This window comes from Hydra vulgaris, chromosome 11 (assembly GCF_038396675.1).
Source record: "Hydra vulgaris chromosome 11, alternate assembly HydraT2T_AEP".
NCBI lineage: Eukaryota > Metazoa > Cnidaria > Hydrozoa > Anthoathecata > Hydridae > Hydra > Hydra vulgaris.
This window is the reverse complement of record NC_088930.1, coordinates 24,357,901-24,382,500: the sequence shown is the minus strand read 5'-3', so window position 1 is coordinate 24,382,500 and position 24,600 is coordinate 24,357,901. Positions and strand designations below refer to the sequence as shown.

Here is a 24,600-nt window from a genome sequence, read left to right as displayed (position 1 = left end):
AGAATAAATGTTAGAATTAAATATACAACACCAACTCTATAATTAGGAATTATTACTTTTCCTAATAAAATTAGAAGTTTTTCAAAAAAATGGAAATAAAGTTTCTTATCCAAACGTGTTTTTATACAAAAAAAAACATAATAATGCATACTTTCATTATTGGTAGAAGATTTTATACTGAAGTATTTACTTGATAATTAGGGTAAGGTGTTTAAAGTTTTTCAAATAAGTAAAAAATTGAGTCTGTTTACAGACTAAATTTAGTTTGACTTATATTTTTTTAATTTTGATATTACTTTAAACATCTGATTAAAATTAAATGCTATTTCTAACTTAGAAATAACATACTTAATACAACTTTGCAATTTATTAAAATGGTCAACATAAAATAAATAAATCATCAACAAAAATAACCTGAAAAAACCGAATATACCCTGAGATTTATGTATATTATATACAATTTGATGCAAAATCTAAAAGTTTTAAATTAGCTGCAATAAAAAGAATTTATAAAACATAACTTTATTAAAATATATTTTTTTATACCGTCTGCATGCATTCTATTAAGTTTTCTTTGCCTTTACTTGCGGCAAATTATTTTTGTAATGGCTAGTTAATGAGACAATAATTTTCAATGTGCCACTTCCTCAACGTTGTCAAAACAACGTTTTATCAACGTCGGCAAAGTAACACTTTTTCAACGTTTTTCAACTACCACATTTTCAACGTTGATACATTTAACGTTGAATAAACGCCCTTTCATAATTAGCTTATATACGCTGAAAAAGCAGCTAATGTCTAACGTTGATAAACCTTAAACTTTGCGACGTTGTTACAGTGATTATTTGCGTACTTTTATTCAACGTTGAGTAAACGAGATTTTTTGAGAAGATAATATACGTTGAAATTTATACGCTTATTCAACGTTGAAAATGTGACGTTAAAAAGCGGTTTATTTTTAACGTTGATAAAGCGTAAATTTTGAATCGTCTATAAAGTGGCTTTTTGCGTAAGTTGATTCGACGTTGAACAAACGTTTTTTTTTGAGACGTTTAAAATACGTTACAATTTCAACGCTTATTCAACGTTTAAATTTACCCCGATTTAGTATACAAAAACAAACATTGATTCAACGTTGAAAGCGCCTTGTTTTTGTGACTGCAACGCTTTTTCTACGCTGCGACCGGTTTTTAACGTTGATTCATCGCTGACATGTTTGCTGGGTAGCTTATCGCAATTTTCTTAAAACATTCTATGATATTTATGACGCAAATTTTCCTAAAATTGAAATAAACCAAAAGCTTAAAAAAATAACATCCCCATGTTTAACCGATGTACTAAGAAAATCTTCCACAATTAAACAAAAATTATATATTAAGTACATGAAATCCAAATCAGTTGAAAATAAAACCATTTACAAAAATTAGAGAGTTCGAAAGACAAAGAAAAAATTTCAAAAAAAATACTATCTTGACTTACTTGAAAAAAAAAAAGAACAACTCAAAACGCACTTGGTAAGTTTCAAGAGAAATCACTGGTAAAGCTAAAACTAAATCAGGTGCTTTGCCTAACGGTATTAAAATTAATGATAAAATTTTATATGCTTCATGCGATATTACAGTTGAATCAAATAAGCATTTTATTTTAGCAGAACCTAACTTAGCAAAAACTATTTCATATACTGGTAATTCTTTTGAATTTTTACCTCAAAAAACAACAGATCTTAATTGCATTGGAATATCCTATAAGGAATTTGAAGCTGCTTTCAAAACGATTAAACCAAATAAAGCAATAGGATTCAACGGTATCAACAAAAATGTTTATATAAATTCATACAATATTCTATTTAAAATCTTTTCGTCTTGCGTAAGCCAAGGAGTTTTCCCTGACCAACTTAAAATTGCCAAAGTAACGGTAAAATTGCCAAAGTAAACAAATTTTGATAGTTGTTGAAAGCAAGTATCAAAATTATTAACATATATATATATATATATATATATATATATATATATATATATATATATATATATATATATATATATATATATATATATATATATATATTTGATAATAATAACAGTAATCTTCAAAAACTCCATAACTATGACATTTATTTATCATTCAAATTTGTTTGAACAAATAAGTATTTGAAAAAATAAAATAGATTTGTTTTTGTACTGATTTATGGGATATAAGGCATTTAAACGATCAGTATGTAACATGATTTGATAAAAAATAGAGCATGTGAAAATATTTTAATATTTGATGATCGCTTAAAGAATGATTTGAGAATAGTAACTTGATTCAATTGTCACGTGATTTTAATTAAAAATTACTACAATTGTTGTAATTAAAAATTGATTTACCCACAAACGATTAAAACATCAATATAATTGGGAAATCATCATGAGCCCATAAATCAAGCTAAAACAACAAAATTATTTTCCGCAAATGTTTCTTTTATATATACGAAATTTGTCATTTCTTTAATTAAAACTTTGTTAGGTCACACCACGGTATGTTTTTATTTAAAAAACTAAACAGTTGGATTGTTCTCCTAACCGCCTGAGCCGTTTTTAACAATTTAATCTAAAAATGGCATTCAAAATCAGGCGAATATTAATTTTTATCAATATTTTAATCTATAAATTGAGAAAATATATTGTAAAATAACTTAACTTAACATTAAGTTATATCTAATACAAAATATTTTAAAATATCTAATATAAAACAACTTAACATTTAGTTATATCTAACATTGGCATTTTAGAATTTTTGAACCAAAAATCATAAAAAGGATACACAGATATAGCAAGTCTTTTCTCTTCGCTTTTTTTTATCAGGATTTTTATCAAAAGCTCCCTGCATTTTATGTTTTTTTATGATTTAGGAAAGCAATTATATGACTTATGGATTCAAATTAAACAAAGAGATAAGTTTACAATCAAAAAATGCAAATGTAAATGTAATGTAAAATGTAAAAAAAAAAATTCTGCCAGATGCTCCTGTTCTTAATATTTTTTTTTTTCAAAATTTAGAAATTTTATTACAATTTTATTATTACTTTTTTTAGAACGTTTGTTTTTTATCTATATTAATATTGTCTATTAGACTTTTAGTTGCTTATGAGCAAGCATTAAAATTAAACAAACTAAGCAAAAAAGCATGCATTAAAATTGACCTTTATATTTTTTAATATATATATTAAAAAAAAAAATCTAATTTATCTATTAATAAAAAAGAAAAGAGTACAAATTTGAATTCAGAGCCGCTGCATTGGATCGGCTTTTACTAATCGACATCTGCTAAAAGTATTTATGGGTGCACTCCTAATTTTAACTCCATGAATCTGCATAGTTTTTTTCTGTTGTAAAAATATCTGGATCTATGAATAATAAATGTACTTACCGCAGAGTTTTTTAAGCGATTTAATACACAATATGAGGGGACGACTGAATAAGCGCGAATTTTATAAGTGCGAATGGCGTAAGTGCGAAGCAGTTACAAAAACTGGCATAAGTGCAAACTGGCATAAATGCAAATTGGCATATATGCGCCAAATAAATTTACAAACATAAACATAAGTGCAAATTGGCATAAGTGCGAACTTATGTTCGCGCTTATGCCAGTTCGCACTTATCGAAATTCGCTTAGCGAAATTCACTTTTGCTTATTCAATTCACTTATCGCAATTATCACTTAGCGATTATCACAATTATCACCAAATCCGCCGAATAAATTTGAAAATATTGGCATAAGAGCGAGTTGGCATAAGTGCAAAACAGTTACAAAAACTTGCAGAAGTGCGAACCGGCATAACTGTGAATTGGCATAAGTGCGCCGAATAAATTTGGAAATATTGGCATAAGTGCAAATTAGTATTTCGCACTAATGTCAATTTGCACTCATGCCAGTTTGCACTTATGCAAATGTTTGCAAATTCTTTTGGCACACTTATGCCAATTCGCACTTATGGCAGTTTACACTTGTGCCAGTTTTTGTAACTGCTTCGCACTTATGCCAGTTTGCACTTATGGCAATTCGCACTTATGCCAGATCGCACTTACGCCATTCACACTTATGTCAGTTCGCACTTATGCAATTCGGACTTATTCAGTCGTCCGGTTCTGGAGCTTAGACTTAATTCGTATAACAGGATCAGATAAGTCTATAGATCAGATAAGTCTGCAGATCAGATAAGTCTGCAGATAAGTGTATGAAAGCTTGCACAAAATGGACTTAATTTGCAACAAGATAATGCTGGTATTATGGCTGACGGAGCAAGTGGGATGAAAAAAGTTGGAAGAATATTACCTGTAAATCAACAGGTATATAAGTTATAGAGCGCTCGCTTCATAAGCGAGTTCAATGTCAAGGTTCATGTTTTAAAGTTATAGAGTTGAGAGAGGGTTATAAACCCAACTAAGTAGCCTCCTCGTCTGTGGTAGCCTTCACAGCCTTGGGAAGGTGATTTAACAAACAAAAAACAAACAAAAAAAATAGTTATGTTTTGCCCATGGTGTGCAACTGGTCGTTATTGAAGTACTAAAATACGTCTTACTCGTCTTGTGCCGCAAAAGAAAAACATCTTTAAGTTCTTTTAGCATAAAAGTTATGGCATTATCGGCTGTAAACAAATTAACATCCCAACGGCAAAGGGCCTCAACTGTTGCATCGAGATCAACTTACTAAGTAGTAAGTTGATCTCGATGCAACAAGACGAGTAAGACGTATTTTTTTTTGAGAATAACTTTATTTACAATAAAAATGGAAATAAATATTAAAAATATAGAAAAAATTATTACAAGCAAACTAGAACAACAAAAAAAAAGTATACTAGCAGAAACGAAGAGATTACTCAAAGATCATGAAAAAAACTTCACTACAATAATAAGTTCGAACTTCATAATAATAACAGCAAGGTTAGACAAAAAGGATGCTGAAATAAACAATAACAAGTTAAATATCAGAAGAATTGAAAATGAAGTTGACAAAATAAAAGTCAGCATAAATTTCCAAGAAGAAAAAGCTTGGGATCAATTTATTCATATAAAAACAAAATATGATAGTGAAACTTTGATGCTGAAAAAAAAATCAATTGACTTAGAGAATCGCTCGAGACGTAATAACTTACGTATCAATGGCATAAAAGAAAACCCTGAAGAAAACTGGAGTGATTGTGAGAAGGCTGTAAAAGACATCTTTAAAACAAAACTAAATGTATTAAGTGAAGTAGTAGTGGAACGAGCGCACCAAGTCAATGCAGTTAAAGACCAAGATCAAAATTAAACACCAAGATCAATCGTTTTGAAGCTTTTGAATTATCATGATAAAAATAAAGTATTAAGCTCAACTTAAAGGAACCGGCATTTACATTAATGAAGATTATGCAAAAAAAACGATGTTAGAAAGAAAGATGCTTTGGGAAGAAGTTAAACGGTTACGCAACGAAGGTATATTTGTAGTTATTAAATTTGATAAGATCTTATCCATGTTGCTATTTATACTTCTTATGGAAATTCACATTTCCATAAGAAGTATAAATAGCAAAATGGATAAGCTAAAACATTTTCTTATCGAATGCGATTATTTATTCAGTATGATATGCCTAATAGAAACGTAGTGTTCTGACGAATCATGAAAAATAAATTCAAGTTTAGAAATTCCTAACTACAAATTATTATCATCTGAAAGAAAAACTAACAAAAGGGGAGGTGTAATTATAACTTAAATTAGGAATGATCAAGTTACCAAAATAAGAGATGACCTTTCGATCTCAGGTGCCGATAGTGAGGTTTTTACAATTGAAATAACTAGTCTCCACATGTTACAGGCCACTTGAAGGTGATTTGTTTAAATTTTCCAATCATTTAAAACAAATTTTTATAAAAAGCAACAATGAGCAAAAAAAAAATTCTGTATTGGAGACATAAACATAGATTGTTTACAATATGATAAACATGCCAATACTAAACTTTTTTTGACGAAATGCTTCAACATTACATCTTCCCAATTATTAACAAACTAACTCGTGTAACTCCAACTTCAATCACTGCAATAGACAATATATTAACTAATTCGTTCTTTGATACTTCTCTAAAGGCAGAAATAATAAAGGCAGATATATCTGATCATTTTCCTATTTTCTTCTTGTTGACACAAGATATAAAATCTAATAATAGTTGTAAAACTTATAAAAGAAAAATCAACAAATTTGCTATTCAACAATTTAAGGACTCACTGTCGGAAGAAGAGTGGGATAAGGTATACCATGAATGCAATCTTGGGCACACTAACTCTGCTTATAATAACTTCGAAAAAATTTTCCTAAAAAGCTATAATATGCACTTCCCAATTAAAGTAAAATTAATAAAAGAAAAACATTTAAAATGTCCATGGATCACCAAAGGTATTAAAAAATCCTCAAAAAAAAAAAAAAAAAATTTATATTACATACTTAAAAAATAGAAATGAGGCAAACCTAAATGCCTAAATGCTTACAAACAGTATAAAAACTTGTTTGAAAAAATTTTAAAAAATTCAAAGAAAAACTATTACTCAAATAAAATAAAAAACACAAATGGTGATATTAAGAAAACGTGAGATATCATGAAAGAAATAATTGGGATAAAAACCTGCAAAATAAATAGTTTCCCTGCAATTTCAGAAAAATTTAATAGTTTTTTTGTCAACATAGGCCCAAATCTAGCTCAAAAGTCAATTGTCCAAACAACTCATTTGAAATTTATCTAACTAGCGTCAACAACGAATTTAAAGAACTAAAAATTGATGAACTCGAAAATGCAATAAACTCTCTTAAAACAAACAAGTCTCCAGGTATAGATGACATTTGCAATAATATCGTCGTCAATGTCTTTTCGGAGATACGCAAACCTATTTTCGAAATATTTAAATCATCAATTATAACTGGAACTGCACTAGATAAATTAAAAGTAGCAAAAATTGTACTTATTTTTAAAACCAGTGAAACATTTCTAATAAACAGTTACAGACCAATCTCAATACTTCCAACCTTTTCTAAGATACTTAGAAATACAATAGATTATATGAATACCTAATTCAAAACAAATTCATAAAAAAAAAAACAATTCGGCTTTCAAGCACAGCACTCAACAGAACATGTAATTTTAGATTTAGTTAATAGCATAAGTGATTCTTTTAATAAAAGCAATTTGTATTAGGAACTCTTATAGACCTATCCATAGCATTTAACACAATTAATCATGATATCATACTAAAAAAATGGAAAAATACGGAATAAAAAATACTAGCCTAAATTGGTTCAAAAGCTATCTGTGCAACAGACAACAATGTGTTATTTCGAACGATAATAAATATTCTAATTTACTAAAAATAAAATGCGGAGTTCCCCAAGGTTCCATTCTTGGTCCTCTTTTATTTTTAATTTGTATTAACGATCTTCCAAAATCACTAAAAAAACTCGAAGCAATAATGTTTGCTGATGACACCAATTTATTTTATTCATCAGCATCAATTGAAAATCACTTTGAATCTGCGAACGATGACCTTGAGAGTATAAACATTTGGTTCAAAGTAAATAAATTATCTTTAAATCAAGAAAAAACAAAATACATCTTGTTTCATTCCAACCAGCAAAAAAACAAAATACCAAGGATGCTACCATTACTAAAAATTGATGACATAAACATCGAAAGAATTGAAACTATTAAATTTCTTGGGATAATTATTGACGAAACGATTTCTTGGAAAGCCCACATATAAAAACATTGAATACAAAAATATCAAAAAGTATCGGCATACTTTACAAAGTCAAAATTATACTTTCCCAGGAGAATCTAAAAATTCTCTACTTTTCTTATATACAAAGTTATCTAACATATGCTAATATTGCCTGGGGAAGTACAAATAAATCTAAATTAAGTTCTCTACATACACACCAAAAACACGCATCAAGATTGATTTATAATAAAAATAGATTCACTCATGCTGATCCTTTACTTAAAAACTTGAATGCTTTAAATATCTATCAAATTAACATCTACCAAAATGTTTTATTTATGCTCAAATATAAGCTCGGACTTGTCTCAACTCATTTTATTAATAACTTTTTTCAAACCAACGCCAACAGATATATCACACGAGGAACCGGAAACTTTACAATGCCCATGAAAAAAACAAAATTTTCAAGATTTTCAATTGTATACTGTGGCCCCAATTTATACAACAAAACAATACCTCAAAATATAGAACTTACTAAATTGGATAATCTTATTGCCCTGAAGAAAAAACTAAAAGATCTCATAATTAACAAAACCAATTTTATCGATATGTATTAAATATAAAAGAACAATCAATATAATAAAATGTAAAAAGAACAATTTAAGCTATAAAAATAAATAAATAAAAAAGAAGTAAAACATAAATTTAAAAAAAAAAAAAAAATTGTTAGCAACTATACATAGTAAAATATTACTGAACAGTAGACCTCAAAAATTAATGTGTGTTTTATAGATTTACTTTTTAAATTTGTAGTTTATTTTGTATTTTAAAGGTTCTCGATGAAAAGACTTTTCATCGAGAACCTTTAAAATACAAGTCTTCTGCGAGTTTCTTTACAACGACATAGTACTACTAATATATGTTAATATATATTTTCAACGACAACGACAAGCAAGTCCCCAGTAGCCCTCTGGTGCGACGGACTTGCGTATATTTTTTAAATGCATGGGTTAATAGCCAGCACTTTATATTATAAACCACGAATTTTTAAGTTTATTATTTTAACTCGCATGAGTTAAAATGTCAAACGCGCATGCGTAAAACAGCATTGTTAATGCTCTTAAGATATTGTAAATATTTGTGGTGGACATTTATATAAACTGGAGACATGTATTATTTGTTTTTGAAATATATAATAATGACTGTTGTAAAAAAAAAAAAAAAAAAGATGTTAACAACGTTCAACGTTCAAGTCAAAAGTTGCATTCATCTCTCGTTCTTTGAATACAACAAAGGCGTATCGACGTAAGTGGAATCCTTCAGTATCTGCACAATGGTACAATCAACGTTCAGTTCGTATCTGAAATAGAGCAAGGAACATTCTTCAATAAAATGTTACAAATTAATAGTTGAGTTACTTGAAAGACTAGACGCTTCAAATCCAGCCACACCATTAACTGATTATGAGTCTGAATCTGAATTTAAACTTTCTCTTTCAAATTTCCCTGATCGAAATTGTTTCTGGTTCTTCTGACTCTCCATCTGAATATATTTTTTCGCTCTTGAAAATAGACGAACTTAATAAAGCTATAAAAAAAAGCACATTTTCCTAGCATAACATTTCGATGTGAGACGCTGTCGGTGACAGTTTAAAAAGAAATGCTGTTGTTTGAAAATGGAGGAACAAACGGCAATATTTTACAAAGAGCGTATAATTTTTTAACGACTGTTAAGTCTACCAATGTATAAATTGATTGTGTTTTTTCTGCGGCCGGTCTTTTTGCAACAAAAATAAAAAGTTGTCTGGACGATGAAACTTTATAATCTAATAATTAAGTATGTATAATATTAAAAAACCAAAGAATTTCCTTTTAATGAATATTTTAAAAATTGTTTAATAAATAGTTTTTTCTAAACATATTTTAAATGTCCTAATAATTTTATTAAAATTTTGCTTACATAATATATTAAAATCTTTCAATAACATGTATTTAAAAATCCCAGAACTAATTCTGGGATTCCGGGATTAGGTAAATGTAATTTCAAAATCCCGGGATTGAAAATATAGCTCGGGATTACAAACCCTAATATAAAGACATTCTTCAAATAAAGACTCTCTTCTACATAAAAATTAATTGCAAAAGAGTAAACCCAAATATAACGTTTTATAAATCGAAATAAAGTTATTTTAAAGAACTATTTTGTATTGACGTCATTTATTAACTTCAAAAGCGCGACCAAGGACGTTTTAATAGAAAAATTATAAAGTTGTTCGCCAGTATCTCGATAAATAATTTCTTCTGGAAAGTTTAATTAACATAGAACTTATCTTTTAAGGATTATTTATAATATGAACACACTTGTGTTGGCACTTGGGAATCACTTTAATGTTTGAAGCATTTAGTTGTGGTTCAAAATGTACTGTTAAACTTCTTTCGAATAACAGAATAACTTCATTTAATACAATGTCAGCTTTAAATGAAGCTCTTAGATATCTAAAAGTTAAAGATGAGGGTCATAAAGCCTAAATATTATTTGAGCATTTAAATGCGACGGGAGATCATTCTGTTGGTTGAGCTGTTTATTCTCCTGATAATAACCAGAGCTTTTAAACATTTTGCAACCAGTGATTCCACTTACAATCAATTGTGTTCTGATTATCAGTTGCCAAGTATTCGAACTTAAACTCGTAAAACTTCAAAAATAAATTCTCAAGATAATTTGGTTTTTTCAAGTTCTGTGCTATCAAACCTTGCGGGGAAAAAAAAGTGTTTTTTTGATAGATAAAGTTTGGAGTCATCTATAAATTACGTCACGCAGTTTTTGACATTTTTGACCCCCTCCTTTCCCTTATAACGTATCGTAACATTTTATTGACCTCCTCCCCCTTAATTTTTTAAAACAATTTTAATAATGATAATGTCTATAAATTTCTTAGCTTCTTTGAGTTAATTAATTAGTACTTTTCAGTCTGTTTAATGTTTTTTTCTTCACCTCAATAGTTCCGTGTAAAACTGTATAAATTAACATCGCTATCCTAAACATGATCCCAGCTTTAAATAGCTATTCTTCCGATATATAACTGCAAAACTATTATTTTATAAATATAATTTTCCCACAACTAGAAACTACCGCTTCAGGCTGGTAAACTAAACTAAATGATTGTGGTTCGTTTCTCGGTGTCAAAATTTTTTTTTAGTTGGTGCACAAAGGTTGTTTTTTTTGTTGCTGCATACTTTTGTGCACCAACATAAAGTTATGCACTTGGACCATATAAAGTCAAAGCGCAGAACGTGCACTGCACATAGACTGTTACAGCCGTAGGATCAACGCGTTGCGCCTACGGCTGTAACAGTCCGTTTACAGGCTGTAACAACTCCGTTAACGGTGTGTACACATCGACTAAGTAAGATTTAGGCACAATTGATTTTAAAATCAACATATAGATACATCAACTGAGGCTTGTGATTTGGTCAGATACTCTTTTAATTAAAAGAAAGTCTTCTCTAGATTTAAAACTAAAAAAAAAATGTTGCGTCACATAATCGGAGACCCTCCCCCCCCCCCCTCGCCCTCATAATAAATCGTAACAAAATTGTCTACAACACCTCTTCCCCACTAAAGCGTGACGTAATTTATGGACGACCCCTTTATGTATGTATAATAAGTCAAAACTTTATTATTTTCTCCCATATATTTCTCCATAATACTAATTACAAAAATCGTAAAACTATATAAATATATATATATATATATATATATATATATAAACTATATAAAATATATATAAACTATATAAAATATATGTAAACTATATAAAATGTATATAACATAAATGCCATACTTTAAAATCAATACGTAATTAATGATAGTTACGTAAATATGGCGTATTATACAAGTGTTATGCGTATTATACAATTTTTATTTGTTTAATAATTTCTTTTTTTTTAGAACATATAGTCTTTTAACCTTACTGGTATGTTTCTTATTCTTGTTGATCTTCTCACAGGTTGTTGTAGAGGGTTCAGTTTTTTTTGGTGGATTGATGTCGCAGGAGAGTTTACTGGGGGGAATGACATGTGGTTTTGTGGTATTATTGGTGTGACGGGAAATTTGATTGGTATATTGTTTTTTGAATTTTTGAGTCAAGTTTCTGATGACACAATAGGAGGATATTCAGAACTATAACCCAGAATAATGTGATTTTTTGTCGATGGGAATATTTCTTGTAAAAATCTTTAATTTCACAGTGTGGCTACTGCTCCCATTTATTCTTAAAATTTAAAATTATTGGCAAAGTTTCAACAATTTTTCCTGTGTTTTGCCATTTTGTAGGCAGATTGCCACGCTGATTTTGAATTGCTATGCTGAAACCTTTGGTTAGCGGGGGTGATATTGAGGTTTTTTAAACTTTAATGAAATATGATATCGTTTTATTATAGCGCTTTCTTGAATATCGGCTAAATCAGACCATTCTCTTCTAAATTGTATTGGATTTAGCAAGTCATTTATAGTTCTCGCAAACAATAGTTCGCTGGAGGTGCTCCAATATCTTGAGCTGGTATATTTCTGTGTAACAATAGTGCTCTTCCTACTTCATTAGTATTTAACGATCCACTTAGACTTTCAAAGTTGCTAAAGTCATTCCAATATTTAAAAAAGGTTCTACAATGGATATGTCAACTACCGACCTATCTCTCTTATTTCAAACCTAAGCAAACTTTTTAAAAAAGCTATGCATGAGATGCTCTATGCATTTTTGAATAAATCTAAATGCCTTTACAAACACCAGTATGGGTTTCGTGCTAATCATTCCACAAACCACTCACTTATTAAAATTATTGAGTCAATTAGAAAAGTTCTTGATGATAAAAACTTTGCATGTGGTGTCTTTGTAGATCTACAAAAAGCTTTTGATACAGTAGATCATTCTATTCTACTCAAGAAATTAGAATATTATGGAATCAGAGGAATACCTCTTAAATGGTTTACTTCCTATCTTCACGACAGATCTCAGTTTTTCTCAGTCAATGACTCAAAATCTACTAAAATAAAATATTCCAACGGGGTCCCTCAAGGCTCAGTATTAGGACCACTACTTTTTCTTCTTTATATTAATGACCTTAATAACTCAATTAAGTTTGCAACTCCTTACCACTTTGCAGATGATACTAACTTGCTCATTATCAACAAATCTTTAAAAAAATTAACAAATACATTAATCATGATCTTGCCAATTTATTTTAGTGGCTTTGCTCAAATAAGCTTTTTCTCAACTGTAGTAAAACAGAGCTGGTCATATTCAAATCTAAAAAAACAAAAATCATTAAAAATTTAAACTTTAAATTAAGTGGTCAGAAAATCATTCCTGTAAACTCAATCAAATATCTTGGAATTATAATTGATTCCAACCTATCGTTTGTATCTCAACTTAAAGACTTAGCCATAAAATTGAGCAGATCGAATGGAATGCTGACTAAAGTTCGCCATTATGTCAATCTAGAAACACCGTTAAATATATATAATGCCATTTTTGGGTCACATATACGATATGGTTGTCAAATATGGGGACAATCTCAACAGCAAGCAGTTTTAAGGATATCCATCTTCAAAACAAAGCTTTAAAAATAATACATTTTCAGAATTACAAAATCAATCCTAATGTGCTTAATCTTACTTCTAAAATCCTAAAACTATGTGACCTTGTTCAATTCTTGAATTGCCAGTTTGTATGGAATCACCAACACAAAAACCTACCTCTTACCTTCAACAATTTCTTCCCAAAAAATGCAAATAACCGATACAATCTTCGATCAATTGATAATCTGAATCTTGCAGTCTTAAATTATTGTTATGTTACTTATGGATATAAGTCCATAAAAAACCAAAGTATTAAATCTTGGAATAACCTTCCCTTTGACCTAAAAGCTCTCCATTCAATCTATGTTTTTAAGAGTAACCTATTCCATTCCTTCCTAATCAAATGCAGTAAATAAATCCAAAGATATGTGTATCTGTGTATAAGTGTTTATGATAAGTGCATGTAAATAAGTGTGAGTGTATATTTATGTATGTGTATATGTATGCATGGTTGTGTATGTGTGTATGCATATGTTTGAAATGTTTGTATATATTTATATGTGTATATATATATATGTATGTGTATATGGGTATATATATATGTGTATTTGTGTGTGTATATATATATATATATATATATATATATATATATATATATATATATATATATATATATATATATATATATGTATATGTATATATATCGTTGGGTATATATACATATATACCCGACGATATATATACATATATATCCCGACGATATATATACATATATATATATATATATATATATATATATATATATATATATATATATATATATATATAAATATATATATATATACATATATATATATATATATATATATATATATATATATATATATATTTATATATATATGTATATATATATATATATATATATATATATATATATATATATATATATATATATATATATGTATATATATCGTCGGGGATAGTGCAAATCCGCGTAACTAGCATTGACTACTATATTTGGATATTAATAATTTTAACAACAAATATCTATTGTTGACATTACAAAAAACACGAATAATACTCTTTATACTAAAATGAAACCAAAATCTGTTGAAATAAAAAAAATTTTAAATTTTAACCTTTTCCACTAAAAAAAATGTACTGTAGATACGCGGTTTTATCCAATGCTAGTTACGCGGTTTTGCACTATCCCCGACGATATATATATATATATATATGTGTGTGTGTATGCGTATATATGTGTATGTGTATATAATATATACATATATAATACACATACATAATATTATTAAATGTGTGCATATTTATTTATGTTTGTATATGTGTATGTTAGTATGCGTTTATATGTGTGTATATGTATATGTACGTGTGTGTATATTCGTATATTTGTGTATAGTATATATGAATCTACATATATGTGTGTATATTATGTATGAATACTATTATTGTATACATACCTATACTTTTTATGATTATTGTAATTATTTTTATTTTTATTATTATCATTTTACTTTTATCATTGTATTGTTAGTATTGTTACTTCTATCACTTTTATTATTATCACTATTAGTATTTTTAGTCCTTCAATTTTTAATGTTCGTTTTGTTATTGTTGTGGACGATTAATAGCACTATTAGCATTAACAATATATTTATTAGCTTTTATTTGCAAGGTTTTTATTTAAGATTAGTACATGTACTATTTGTAAACTTCCGTGAATGTAATAACTATTTCAGAATATATATGAATTGAATTGAATTGAAAAAAATAGACATGATTTTTTAAGATAATTTTTAATTTGAAAATCAAGTGGTTTAAAGAAAGTTATTATGTTAATAAGTTATTCTTTGTCAAAAAATTACAAAAAAAGTAAAGATTTTTTCATACTTTCCTTTTATTCTATCAAATTTAGTAAAAATTGGTTAAAGTGTATCCAGTCCTTTAAGTGTATCCACTGCTTTATGAATATTTTGAGAATTTTTTAAAATACAAATTAGTAGTTTTAGTTTTAAATCTCCAAGTATTATAAAATTAAAATGCGTTTTTTTCAAGATTTAAGTCAAGAATAAATGGGATTCAGGATAAGAAACAACAGACTATTAAATATAGGATTAATTTTCTTATTTAATTTTAAAATCAGAAATTTATTAAAAATAAATAAAGAATTAGATTTTTATATCATTTTTTTTTTTTTTTTTTTTTTATTGTTTTCTTTTTAACTGGGCAATCAAAGTTTTGAATCAAAATGGAAATTAAAACTGCATTACAAATATTATGATTTTTTGGAATTTTTTACATAAAAAATTTTAATATTCATTTTTATTTTTTTTGAATTTATTTACTTTTCCTGATTTTCATTTTTTATAACTAGTATTTTTTACAACATAAAATAATTGATATAATAAAAAAAATATCTATTAATTTTTATACAGCGGTGGCCAAAAATTAAAGACCACTCATTTTTTAGTTGGTTTCTTAATCTTTAAATTAAAATTAAGATGATTCTAATTGACATATTAAATTTTTTTTTTTAATACCTTGTTAATTAAAACATACGGATTAAAATCTAGTTTAGTTTTTTAATTTTTTAACATTACTTTGTAAAAAAATTATAAATTCTTTTATTATAAATATAAAATACAATAAAAATTCTTTCTAAAAATGTTTTTCTTTTTTTGATACCTTTTTCCAAAATAAAATTATACTAAAATTAAAAATAAATTTTGAAAAAAAAAAGAGTGGTCTTTAATTTTTGGCCACCGCTGTAATTCAAGTTTTTTTCACTCTACACGTTTTAACAAAATTAATTGTTAATTGTGTTAATTTTAACTAGATATATTAGCTGCAATTCTTTGGAAGATGCCAGAATAAACATGCACAAATTTAATAAGCCTCTTGGAAGTTATCTAGAATTCATAAATAATTTTGTTTATATTTTTTTCATTATAAGTAAGCGTTACATTTTTTTAAAGAGTGCTATACTAATAATAATTAATATCTAGAGCAAAAGATCAAATTACTAAAATATTATTACTATGATGAAAATTAAAAGTTGTTAGCATAACATTTGCAACATAGTCAATTGTCAAAATCATTACAAAACAAGCCAGAAATTATCATTTTTTGACTTTTTGTGAAATGTTACCATTTAACAAACTTATTTTAATTAAAATTAACTTAATTTGTATTGTGTATAATTATCATTATTCTGAAATAACAATATTATTTATATTATTTGTTTCAGTTTATTCAGAAGATGTACAAACAACAGTTTCTTTTTGTAAAGTTGGAGAAAGTCCATTAAATTTATCAGTTAAAACAGTTTCATCTACATCTCTTGAATTGACTTGGAATCATCGAGAGGCTTCTAATCTTTCAAGTTACATAGTTTACTTCAATAAATTGAATAAAACAGTTGGCTCTGATTATACTACTTATGTTGCCCAAAATTTAAGCCCTAATACATCTTATTCTTTTTGTGTTTGTGCAAATTATTTAGAAAAAAAAGAAGAATGCTCTAATGCTAAAGGAACTACATTTGAATATAGTAATATATTTTGGTGTTTTTTTACATATAAAATTTAGTTATTTACTATTTACACTAGACTTTCTTATTGATTTTTATACAATTCTCACGTCAATGTAATAGTTGATTACCTATGTTAGTTTATAAAGTCTTTTTACATAGTATGTGAAAATTTTTAAATTAATAAATTTTATTTTTTAAGTCATTACATTAAACAATCTTAGAAGGGACTATAGAGTATCATTTAGTTTGCTAAAAGTAAAACTGCCCAGAAATAGTTTTTACTCTTCAGACAGTAAGTTTTCTTAACAAGTTACCACAAAGCTGTTAATTTTTAAATGATGCTTGAGTTTAAACCGAAAGAAAAAGTTATAAATCGAAAGAAAAAAAGTTAATGCTTACAGTGATGAAATTTTTCAAAGGGATTTCAGGTCTCCCATTCTGTCCCAAAATCCAAAAATTTTCTTTATTTTAAAATTTTTACTTTTTTGTCATAAAATGTCATAATTTATTGAGTTATGTTCTAAATTGTCCTTGAGTTTCAAAAGATTTTTTAAAATGATTATTATTTCAATAAATAATATATTTATGAAAGTGAACGTTTTATGTATTATATGAATATCATGCATAACATATGTATATATATATATATATATATATATATATATATATATATATATATATATATATATATATATATATATATGGGCATTTCCATTTCTGTGCGTGATATTTTTTTGTTTTTTTTGTTTTAGTAGTTAAAAGCTGGAACTTAAAGCATTATGCATGCTATTATGATTTTCTTAAAAAACATTTATAGCAAAAATATTATTATCATATTTTAGGTTACCTGAATAAGTTAAGTATATTTATTTTTATCACTTCATTTTTTTTGCGTAATAATATTGCTACAGTTTGAAAATAAACAACATCAATTATTTCAACAGGCATCGTCTAGCTAAAGTATAGCGTTTTTCAAAACGCTATCCTTTAGCTAGAAATAATTGATGACTGCCATTTCTCATCAAAAATATGTTAAATATGAGTCGTAAAAGTATAATATTTCACTTAAAATACTCACTAGCAACTTATTTTCATAAAAATATCTACATGAAATTAACAAATTTGCAACTTCCGTGCGTGACTTCTGTGTTTGATCATTCATGAACTGCATTTAAACTATTGCTGTGACTCTATGATACATAGTGCAATCCTGTAAGTTTCTGGAAAGCTTGAATTATGTTTAAAACATTATTTTAAAATACATATATAATGCTGAAACTTATATTTTACGAGGAATTAAAGTTTATTTATCTTGTAACTAAAATTTGAGTTTTTCTGGTCTGTGCGTGGTTCCGCTTCAAATTTAATTTATTCTTTGTTAACATTACCAATGTATACTATTTTTGTTTACAAAATATCCATATAGGTTAGAATCAAATGAGAGCAAATTGGAGATTGCCAGTTTTATTATTATGAAAATAATATACAAAACATATACGAGTTTTAATGGCATTTCCAAAAAATCACGCATGAAAACTATATATATATATATATATATATATATATATATATATATATATATATATATATATATATATATATATATATATATATATATATATATATGTATGTATATATATATATATACATATATATATATATGTATATATATATTTGTTTATATATCTGCTAATATATATTTATATATATATATATATATATATATATATATATATATATATATATATATATATATATATATATATATATATATGTATATATATATATGTATATATATATATATATTTGTTTATATATCTGCTAATATATATTTATATATATATATATATATATATATATATATATCAGGGACGTGGTGGCCCAGTACGAGGGTACGAGGATTTGTACTGGGCCCTGATTCTAGCTCAGGAAACTGGGCCCCCAAAAAGAAACTGGGTCCCCAATCCTCAAAGAGAAAAAATTTATTTAAGTTCTATAAGTTTCTATGAGGGCATTTTTTACAACATTTTATTTAACTTGCTTTCACGTCGGTTTGTTTGTTTGTTTGGTGTCCTCAGAAAGCAAACACTAGCTCAGCGGTAATAATAAAAGAAATGTGCTAAACTTTATTTTAGCGTAAATAAAAGAAATCGTTAAGAAAAGTAATTAAAACAAACAAAAAAACAAAAAACTTTATCTTGCGTAAATAAATAAAATCGTTGTTGAATAATAAAAACGAAAAACGTTTTTGACCTGAAATTGATAGATTTTATTTTGTAAAAAAGTAAGTAATGTTTTAATAATTTACTTATAAATAGCAATTAAAAATAATAATTAAATTTTTTAAGTAAATAAGTAAAAAAAAAAATCAACGTGGAAATATAAAGAAGAAAGCTAAATATAAAAAAGAAAGCTGGAAACTGAGGTTGATCGATTAGCTTGTCTTGCTCGAGAAAGAGAAAAGAAATTTCGAGCTGGAGCAAATAAATCAGCTGAACAACGAGCATCTCAGCTAAAAAAATGAAGAGAACAATTTGTTAAGGCAAGGGCAGCTGAAACAGAAGTAGGTAGAGGCAGACGGATTGCTAAACGAAAAGAATACCGAAAACAAGCATTGTAGTGACGAACGATGCCTCCTCTTTACCTAATGAAATTAACCATCCCATCAACAGAAAAAAGAGAAAATTGTTGTTGAAAAGTTCAAAACAATAAATATATAAAATGCATGAATTCATTTACTTTGCATTGATAAATACGCTTAATATATGTTTGATAGATAAAATTGCGTATTTAATGAATTTTTGTTATTACTTTCATTCACTACTACTCAATATGCTCCAGTCCACTCCCTATCGGTCCATGTAATTTATAAATAGTATTACTATTTATAAATTCCATGGACCGATAGTTGTTATAACTCAAACTAAAGAAACCAATGCCCTGGTTTCATCATAGAACATTTTTTTAACTTTATGTTTATTTATGTTTCAGGTGAAATGAAGGAAAAAAAAAGAAAGAGGCAACATGGAAATACAAATCTGGTGCAGAAAAAAAAGCTCAAAAACGACAACATAAATTGAAAGCAGCTGGCAATGATTCAAAACAATTAAAGTTAACGGCAGGTCTCGCGTCAGTGCAAGTGCCACAAATACAGAGAAAAGCTGGGACATCCTTTACAGTAACAGAGAATGTAGAATTAACATCAACATCCATTGTGATAAGCCTATTATTGAAACAGAGCCAATAACAGAAATTAGTGACCAATCATCTGTACAAGAAACAAAAAATAATCAAGATGTCATAATTGCAGCAGATAAAGGAGCAAAACTACAATATTTGGAAACATTCAGAAACCAAAACGTTACAGAAACTGGAAAAATGACTGTAGAAATGAGTAATTATGAAGTGCCTGTAACTGCAGCTGCAGACCTAACTCTAGCAGAAAAGATTATTCAGAAACAATCAGACAAACTTGTAAATGTCAATGAAAATGATCCAGCTAAATTTCTAGAGCTAAAAAAATGCAAAGATGATTGATAAAAAAGCAATTTATTGTATTAGGGTCTAATCATCCCACAAAACATTCAAAGTTATCTAAGTATTACACTGAATCAGTTAAAGTTAAAGACATTGAAGTTGTACAGAAAAGGCCATGGCTCTATCACTAGACAAAATTTTTTGCATTGTTTGTTTATGCTTTGGGTGAAGAGAGGACATAAATTCTTTACCTGATGGGTTTGATAATTGGTCAAACTTAAGTCACATCATAACAAAGCATTGCACCCAGAAAAACTATCGAAATGCTACTGAAACTATGGTTTATGCATTATCAGACTCCACAATTGCTAAAATATTAAATATCGAAACAATGAGACATCTGAATAAATAACGTAAAGAAGCGGAGAAACTACATCAATACCTAATAAAAGTTATTGGTGCTATTCGGTATTTGATTGTAGAGAGTATTTCTTTACGTGGAAAAAGGGAAGCCAACTTTTAAAATGACTCTGAAAAAAGTGAAGTCTTTCAATGTGGTACGGGTAAATTTCTAAATTTGTTAAATTTACTCAGTCAGTATGATGAGGTGCTGAATGAAAAACTTTCAAATATTCACAGTCCTTAAAAACAATCTACTGGAAGGGGTGCTAGAATTATGTTTCTTTCTAATTATACACAAACAAGCTAATTCATAATATGACTCAGATGGTCAAGAAGAATATTTCAGAAGAGGTAAATAATTCAGTATTTTTTTCACTATCAGCTGATGGCACCACTGATATTACACTCTGTGAGCAAACTTCTATTTTATTACATTATGTCACGCTTGCTGCAGAAGAGGCCGTTGTAAAGGAACATTTGATTTCAATGGTTAAAACTGAAACAACTACTGGTGAAGTAATAAGTAAAAAAATTAAAGATGAACTCAAACTAAATAACGTAGATATTCAAAAGTTTGTGGGTATGCCTTTTGATGGTGCGAGGAATATGCAAGAAATAAACAAAGGAGTTGTAAGACACTTAAAGCAGTGTTCTCCCATGGCAATAAATGTTTATGGTGGATCTCATGGAACAAATCTGGTTATGAAAGCTTGTGCAAAATCTTCTGTTGTTTCTGTTAATCTTTTTGTAACAGAAAACAAGCCTGGTGTTGTGCAGAAATTAAAGACTTTTCTTTACGGAAACTCAAGGAAACGAAATAATATATTCGAGAAGTGCAAATTTCTTTTTTAGGATGTGAATCAGTCTCTTGAACTGGCTACTACCCACAGTGTTCGTTTCAGTGCCATACAAAATGCTACAGACCGACTGCTGATACTATACCCTGCGGTAATCAATTACCTTGAACAAATTTCAAATGACATGGAATTTAAAATGAATACTCGAAGTGAAGAACAAGGTCTTTTAGCCCGATTACAGTCATATGAAACAATTGTGACTTTATGTCTCTTCAAAGAAATTTTTACTATCTTAGGTCCCTAAATAAAATTTTTCAAGGAGAAGAACTTGATTTTTCCATTGCTATAATGTCTGTCGATGTATCACTGGAAAAGCTTCAAGTTCTAAGGGACAGTGCTGGCCAAAATGTTATTTTATCTGCTGTTAAAATTGCAACTGAAGCTCAGCTTGAACAGCAAACATTTGTTGAGAAAAGAACTCTCAGAAAGAAATGACTGAACTTCGGTGAAACAGAAGATGAGCGGCTTACTCAGGCTAAAGATCAGTGGCCAGCAGAAGTGTTTTATACAGTAGTGGATTCAGCAATTGCAGTTCTTGTTGACAAATTTTCTTCACAACGGAAAATTTTAGTAAGCATAGACACCTTTTTATTGAAGAATATAAGTGAAGATATTAGTCATAATTTTCATAACTCTAATTCACCAGAAAAAATTCAATCAGTGCTTGAAAAATTCAAAATTGGTATCAGTTTAAATGAACTCTGTACTGAAATGGTTGATTTTGTGAAGATCTACAGAAAGGCTGCTGAGAAGGATACAAAACTTTGCCTTCTTTTCTCACCATTTACAATTTTATGCTGAAGACTATGTTAGATGCTGTATTCTCCTCTGTTGCAGTTCTATACAAGATATACAGTACAAGAAAATGTGCATTTGACGCATTCAGACATAATAAAAAACTATGCTGATACAAATGAGTTACATAATATTTTGTATCTATAAAGACCTTTTTTTAGTATAAATATAATTTTCTTTGATCGCTTATTTGTCTCTCGTTAAATGTACTTCACCGGGCCCCTCTTCTGGAAATTCGTACTTACTTTTCAGGTGCCACCACGTCCCTGATATATATATATATATATATATATATATATATATATATATATATATATATATATATATATATACATATATATATATATATATATATATATATATATATATATATATATATATATATACATATATATATATATATATATATATATATATATATATATATATATATATATATATATATATATATATATATATATATATATATATAGGGTAGATTAGGCAAATATGAGCACCTTGGTAATATGAGCATACTAAAAGATTTCTAAAATGTAAGCAGTGAAATTAAAGTTGCTTTGTATTTTTTTAATCGACTTTATGTAGTGATAACAAAATCAGTATAATTAGCGTAAATGTATATGAAGTAATTAGCGGCTCTCATCTAAATAAAACAATATTAAATTTTTTGCGTTGTTAAAATATTATCATCACGCATGATAAAATCTGGCGCGACATTTTGATGCTAAAATAATGAAGTTTAATTTTTCATAAAGAAAATATATCAGCTTGAAATCTGTTCTATTTTTGTTTGAAAAACAATGCATAGAAACATTTAGTTTTGACTTTATTTAAAGATACCATTTTTGTTTAACATGAGCATGCTCAAATTACCTATTGTTTTTTTAAATTGAAGTTACCTAGTTTAAAGTACTAAAATTGCAATGGTTTCAATTGCTTTTTGAATAAAAACAAAACATGGTAAAAATTATAAATATTTTAACAATACCAAATGTCTATGTGTGTGTGTGCGTGTGTGTGTGTGTGTGTGTGTGTGTGTGTGTGTGTGTGTGAGTGAGTGTGTGTGAGTGTATGTGTGTGTGTATAGGGGAGAGTGGTGTACCTTGAAGGCACGTCAATTGTGGTGCCATCTTGAGTGATGAATTCAAACTGAAATTTTAATTGCATAATTGGCCATTAAAGGCTCATAATAAGATGATTTACCACTGAATAGCGCATTTGTTGTTGCAATAAAAAAAAAGTTTGTTTCCGGTACCAAAAAGTAACTTTTTTAGGGCGTATTTTTTTTTCTACAAATGTAGATATAAACTTTATTTTAAAACTGGTTATCAAAATTTGTAAAGCATGTTTTCAGCTACATTTATGCATGTATGAAAATGTTTAACTCCTAACCTATAAATATATGGTAGCGATTTTGTAAAAACCATGGTAGTGGTGTACCTTGGAGATAGCTAATGTTGGTAAAGGTGGTACCACCAAGGTATACACTTGAATGATTTTGTAAATACTTATATGAGTAGGGTGACCATTGTCCTGGTTTTTATACAGAAGAGCGCAGCGCTAAAGTAATTTTAACAACCATTTTATCAAAACTAATTTAAGAAAATTTTTTATTTCATTTCGCCGACCATTTTTATGGAATAGTATAGTTCTAAATACTCCAAAAGATTTTTCTCAAGAATGTAATTTTGATTCTTTTAAACGAAATCTTAAAAAACTCATTTTTTCAACTGAAATTATACTAATCTACTTTTATATTTTTGAAAATCCCTTATCTATATTAGTATATGTATATATTTAATGTATATTCTTTTTTATTTATTTTTTTATTTGTTTTGTTTATCAACAAGCAATCATTTAACATGTATAGTTTTAGTGAATTATTTAACATGTTTTAGTTTTTAGGTTTTAGAACTCTTCTATTGTAATATTGTATGTTTATTTTTATTTATAATATTATATTACGAACTTTATATACTTTTATTATTAAATTTAATTTTGTAATAAAAAAAATTGAAGAAAAAAAATAAATAGCAAGAATAAAAACATTGAAAAAAATAATAATAATGATAATAATAATAAAAAAAAGAAATAAAAAAATACAAAAATATATAAATATAAGAAAAAGAAAATAAAAAAGAATGGATGTCTGCCTATCTACCAATATATGTATGTAGGCTACGTTTGGAGGTGAACCATCCTTTGGTAGTGGCTTGG

At 27.5% G+C, this 24,600-nt stretch overlaps 1 protein-coding gene across 1 annotated transcript in view; it reads left to right on the top strand.

Moving 5' to 3' along the window:
- Positions 1–24,600, top strand: part of LOC100212348 (phosphatidylinositol phosphatase PTPRQ) — a 268,145-nt gene that overhangs the window by 41,552 nt on the left and 201,993 nt on the right. Inside the window, exon 3 of the mRNA XM_065810526.1 lies at positions 16,568–16,870. Within this exon, the coding sequence (XP_065666598.1) occupies positions 16,568–16,870 (303 nt within the window). The remainder of the gene's footprint in view (positions 1–16,567; positions 16,871–24,600) is intronic.